The following is a 6,021-nucleotide window of genomic DNA, read 5'->3' on the forward strand; positions in this document are numbered from 1 at the left end:
TATCACTTTGATGAATTTTTTTTTTAAATTGAGTGGGGGTACCATATGGAACTCTTACCAAAACTATAGCTTTCTATTGATTATAAACAATGTAATATAATACATCATTTGATAGTTTAAAACATTAGCTTTCTGTTGGTTATAAACAATGTAATATAATACATCATTTGATATATTAAAACATTAGCTTTCTATTGATTATAAACAATGCAATATAATACATCATTTGATTTATTAAAACATTTGGTTTCTATTGGTTATAAGCAATATAATATGATATGTAGAGAGATGACTTTACAGTATGTGAAAGATAAGATGTGGGTGTGATTTTCTAGATTATGATTCTGTAAACAAATAACATTGAAGGTTTTTTACATTAGACTTTACCTTAATAATACCTGTATTATAATGATATACTTATGTTAAATTTATACCTCTCAGAGGAGTGATAAATAAATTAGAGAAGACCTAGTGAACAGATGTTGCAGCTCTCATACTAGAGAAGATTGAAGATTATTAAAAATATTTCCTTATAAAATTATGAGCTTAAAATTACATAATATTACAGATTGATTTCTTAACTATGTTTTGATGCCCAGTTATGAATGTACCCATATAAGAAGTTGTGACATTCACTTTGACCTAACCATAACGAGAGGGTCAAAAGAATTGGTTGAATTCGTGGTAATTTTTTAAGATTTATTGAACCATATGAGATAGTATTAATTTCAAATGTATAGATCTGTGTTTGGTATGTTTTTTGTTACTTCTGTTTGGAATTTATTTTGTGAAACATTTTGAAGTTAAACAAGAATAGCAAAACATTTTAACAAATTATAAAAAACGAATAGAATGAAACATTAATCCTCTACTCATGGATCAAAGCCATGTCAGCGTGTTTGTTGACTCGCATTCAAAATTTTTTTGAACAACTATTTTATGAATTTATATCAGTAAGTTTCATGTCAAACTGTAGATTATAATTCCAATTTTAGTATTATACATTATTTAATATCTTAATTTTAAAGTATATATTAAAAAAGCACCTACACATTGATTTTTGTGTGTCACATGGTATGTTGAATACAGCACTGGTTCAAATTAGATGTTTGTGATGTCAAAGTACAAAGTCTAATTTTGTGTGAATTAGGAATTCAAATTACCGATATTGACAAGCTAGATTATAAAACAAGAACCTCCTATCATTTCTATTTTTGAGATATAATTTATGTACCGAATCAAATAAAGTGGCCCTGTTCACCTCTTTCCATTTTTGGAAATGCCCCTTTTTCTACACTTATTTCTGTATATGACATGTGAATAATCAAACTTCAGAATGCCCCCTTAGTGGCTTTCTCAGCCATTTTTATGTATTCTGATGTCATCTCATTTTTTCAAAACAAAACTTTCAGCTGGTAAATTGAATCTTTAGTCTGCTCGAAATTTCATATTTTTTAGACCTATGTTATTGATATAGTAATTTATGATTTTTTGGTTATTCGTCTGTATATATCAAACCTAAAAAATATTATTTCATTTCACATCCTCCACATGCAAAATTGTATAAGGCTTAGCAACCTATGTCAAGTAGCAACCGAGTACAAAGGTTGTAACTAGAAGAGATAACTGTTTGCTTTACTTCTTTATTTACTGTTCTATGCTTTAAAAAAATAAGTTTAAAAACTTATTTCAAAATAGCAATAATCTATATACATGTATAATGTATAATAATTGAAATGTGACTATATTTCACAAAATACTAGTCTACTAAAACACAGTCAAAACAAGTTACTTTGTAAAGACTAAAGATCAATTTTATATTATTGAATGCACGTGTGCTGTGTCTTTGTAACTTTTATATTGTTAGCCAGGCATGGCTAAATGGTCAATATAAATGTAAATAAGTACATATAAAGGTATAATGTTATGAGATTTAAGGTATTCAGTTTAAAAATTTTTGTTTTTGTGTTATAATTTGTAGTCATTCTGGAATAAAAAAGGCATAATTATATTTTATTTCCTAATTTTTACTGGTGGTTACAAGATTGGTCAAATGGAACGAACACATACAGAGATTTGGTAATGAAAATAACAGATAAAGGTTTTTTTTAAGAAACTTTTGATAACTTTTTGATGTTTTAAAGATTTCACATGTGAAATGTGAAAATTTTTGGAAGTATTTTTTAATCTTACAGTGGATACGGAGCATTGCTTAACAAACTTAATAAACAAATCTGATATTTCACATATGAAAGCCTTGTTATGTTTATTGATAATCTGCCAAAATTCCTGAACATATACTTACTAATTTAAAAGTTATAGCATGAAAACTATAACAAGCATAAAATAGTTATGACGTTAGTTCCAGGGACCGAGGCCCATGCTGAAAGAGTTGAGAAACTTTCTAACTGACCAATGTTTGTTTTCTCCCTGATTCTTCATGTTCAGAGAATGTACTGCTGTCATTTATTACCACAGATGTAATTATCCTGAGACTTGAATGATCCCAAATCTTTAATCTCTTAATTTAACATGTTGAAGTCAGTAATCAAGCAGCTTTTAATCACAGAAATGGTACCTAAACTTGATAAATAATATATAGATATACATTTTAGTTTTTTCTATATGCCAAGATTTTAAAGAGGAACTATAAAGTATTGATGTTAGTTAACATGTTAAAGTAGACAAATCATTGGAAGATTTTAGGATAATCACCCACTTCAAATTAGAAAATATCTAACAGTTAATCCAGGAAGGTACTGGCTGAAAGTAACATTTGTTGGTGTTTCATTGTACTATCATATTTCTACAGATGGTTTTTAGATTTTATTTACTAAAAATCTCTTGAACGTGGTACCAATGGTATATTTTCAGCTCTGTTCTCATATAGGTAGAAAAGCTTTTATAGAGAGTTAAACTTAGTTTTATTTTTAATATTTTAATATTGGTATTTGTGTTAATCATATTAGAACTTTAAAATATATTTAGATGTTCTTCAAATAAAGTATTGTATTATATATTTATTATTATCAAATTTGTGACATCATTATATCTGTTTTAGATATAAAGACCAGTGTGAACATCTGTTGTGGAAGTCAGGTTCTTGGTTATCATGTTGTAAAACAAGAAGATCACTTTACAGAAAATGTAAAATCCCCAAACAACAATATTTGTGGAGAAACAAAGTTAAGTAGAAATAACCTAACAACATTTAATATACATCAGTGTGATGATACATTATACAGTTGTGGAAAAACACTTGATAACCTAAAACAACAAAAGAGGATACATTCTGGGGAGAAACCATATCACTGTGCTGTTTGTAGAAAATACTTTAAGAGAAATAGGCATTTAAAACAACATCAAAGAATACACACTGGGGAGAAACCTCACAATTGTACAATTTGTGGAAAACACTTCCGAACAAATGGTAACTTAAAAATACATCAAAGAATACACACTGGGGAGAAACCTTACAGTTGTACAGTTTGTGGAAACACTTTCGATAACGAAATAGGTTAACTTAAAAATACATCAAAGAATACACACTGGGGAGAAACCTTACAGTTGTACAGTGTGTGGAAAACAGTTTGTTTCAAATAGTCTATTAAAACAACATCAAAAAGTACATACTGGGGAGAAACCTTACAGTTGTACAGTGTGTGGAAAACAATTTGTTGCATATAGTCACTTAAAAGGACATCAAAGAATACACACTGGTGAGAAACCATACAGTTGTACAGTGTGTGAAAAACTGTTTGGAACAAAGAGTAAATTAAAACTACATGAAAGAATACACACTGGGGAGAAACATTACTGTTGTACAGATTGTGGAAAACATTTTGGAACAAGCAGTAAATTAAAAACACATCGAAGAAGACACACTGGTGAGAAACCTTACAGTTGTACAGTGTGTGGAAAACAATTTACAACAAACGGTAATTTGAAAAATCACCAAAGAAGACACACTGGGGAGAAACCTTACAATTGTGCAGCTTGTAAAAAACTGTTTAAAACAAACAGTGAATTAAAAACACATCAAACAATACACACTGGGGAGAAATCTTACATTTGTACAGTATGTGGAAAACAGTTTCGAACAAATAGTTGCTTAAAAACACATCAAAGAATACACACTGGGGAGTATCCTTACAGTTGTACACTGTGTGGAAAAAACTTTCGTAGAAATACTCACTTAAAGACACATCAAAGAATACACACTGATGAGAAACCTTACAGTTGTACAGATTGTGGAAAACAGTTCAAAACAAACAGTGAATTAAAAAGACATAAAAAAGTACAAACTGGGAAGAAACCTTACAGTTGTACAGTGTGTGGAAAAAACTTCTGTAAAATGAGTGCTTTAAAAATACATCAAAGAAGACACACACTTGTGGAGTTTGTGGAAAACAATTTGGAACAAACTGAATTAAAAATACATCAAATAACACACTAGTTGGAAACCTTATAATCGTATATTGTATGCAAAACAGTTTGTATCAGCCTGTAACATATACAATTATCAAATAGCACGCACTGAGGCGAAACCTTACAGTTCTGGTGTGGAATTAGTAAAAAACAATTTGTAAAAAGTAGTTACTTGAAAAAAATGTAAAAGATTACACACTGGGTAGGAACCTATCAGTTGTGGAGATTCTGGAAAACAGTTTGTAAGTAACTATAGCTTAAATATACCTCAGAGAATAAACAACCCCATACCTCAGCAATAAGCATATAATGCTAAAAATTGGGTTTTCTAACATACTGTATAACATTAATGAACAACAAGGGATCATTTGGCCCATGTAGGTATTCCTTTCCAATACGGTACTTCCTTCCTCTCACAAGATTAGCTATTTTCATTCATTGTTGCCCCTATATGTGAACTTTTTATTCACGCGTGGCGCAAGCCTTATGCTTTCCCTCCTGTTGGAATCAGTTGATACCAACATCTTTCATGTAAAGCATTATGCATCACCTCTCCACCAATAGGAGCATAGTTCACTCATATAACGAATATGACTCCCTCTATGTGCCTCTACCAAACTATTACTTCTCGTTTGGCAGCACTCGCACTCTGACAGTTTTTTTTTTTTGTCATTCTTTACTGTTTCATGTTCATATTTAGTAGACTCACGAAGTGTTTGTCATTTATTATAACTTCCAGATTTTCTGGAGTTTAAAATTTGCCTTCATTTATTACAGTCACATTCTAATGCTAATGTTATCACTTTGGGGATCATGCCTACAACTAGTGCTATCTCACGGGCTGCAGGTGTGGCGAAGCTGTGTGGGTTTGTATCGGTGTTTATCCTTCGAGAGATTGAACGTTAAAAAGGTCACCCTCATTTTTTGGTTCTCGCTCACAATTCCTCCTCTACACACCGACCCTGTTTGGGAGGATGGAGATCTTGATTGCCATTTTCCACCACCAGATTTCAAGTGTTTGGTTCTTCATTTCCATTATGCAGTATCCATTTTCACTATGGAGACTCGATGTTCTTTTCGCATGTTTATAATGGCTTTCATTCACCTTACTCCGCAAACAGTTCTGCCCTATTTCGTTGGGAAGTTTGATTGTCTAATGTCCAGACTTTTGTCAGACCTCACCTTGTAGTTCATGGTCCACCATTTGCCATAGTCTGCCGACTTTGGAAAGATAAGATGTTTTACAATTTTATGTTAGTATTATTTTCTGTAATTATTTGAATTCTATGACATGTGCTTATTTAGATTAGTTAATATTAAGTTACATTATGAATCGTAATTAGTCTTTGTTGTTTTTCTTCTATACCAATCGATTAGGCTTAACATGGTATGTCCTTCATTAGTTTAACTGTGTTATTGCTTTACTTTTATATTATCATTTATATTTCATTTCGTTAATCATATTTTTCTTCACTTGTTTTGGGTGGAATCATTGAATCGGGTATTGTGCCTATTTATTGTTCAGTTTCGTTCTTAGGTCATCCTTTGTTCTGTACTGTTCGATTAGGTTTAACTATACACCTGGAAAAAAGT

At 30.9% G+C, this 6,021-nt stretch overlaps 2 protein-coding genes across 4 annotated transcripts in view; both read left to right on the plus strand.

Moving 5' to 3' along the window:
- The window catches only part of LOC106472676, a 22,358-nt gene extending 19,192 nt beyond the window's left edge, over positions 1-3,166 (plus strand). The window contains exon 5 of one of the 3 annotated variants that reach the window (XR_002613504.1): positions 2,363-2,990. The gene's annotated coding sequence lies outside the window, so the exon portion shown is untranslated. Of the gene's footprint in view, positions 1-2,362; positions 2,991-3,061 lie in introns of those variants that run through there. The other 2 variants (XM_013933328.2, XM_022401228.1) reach the window with 2 other exon arrangements.
- LOC106472675 (zinc finger protein 570-like) lies at positions 3,037-5,334 on the plus strand (the record flags this gene model as incomplete). The annotated part of the gene is given in 3 exon segments (XM_022401229.1): positions 3,037-3,513; positions 3,515-3,902; positions 5,168-5,334. Coding segments are annotated over 3 exon segments (1,032 nt in total), but the record flags the coding sequence as incomplete, so codon positions are not given.
- Between the last annotated feature and the right edge of the window lie 687 nt (positions 5,335-6,021).

This window comes from Limulus polyphemus, unplaced genomic scaffold (genome assembly GCF_000517525.1).
Source record: "Limulus polyphemus unplaced genomic scaffold, Limulus_polyphemus-2.1.2 Scaffold5516, whole genome shotgun sequence".
In the NCBI taxonomy this organism is placed as follows: Eukaryota; Metazoa; Arthropoda; class Merostomata; order Xiphosura; family Limulidae; genus Limulus; species Limulus polyphemus.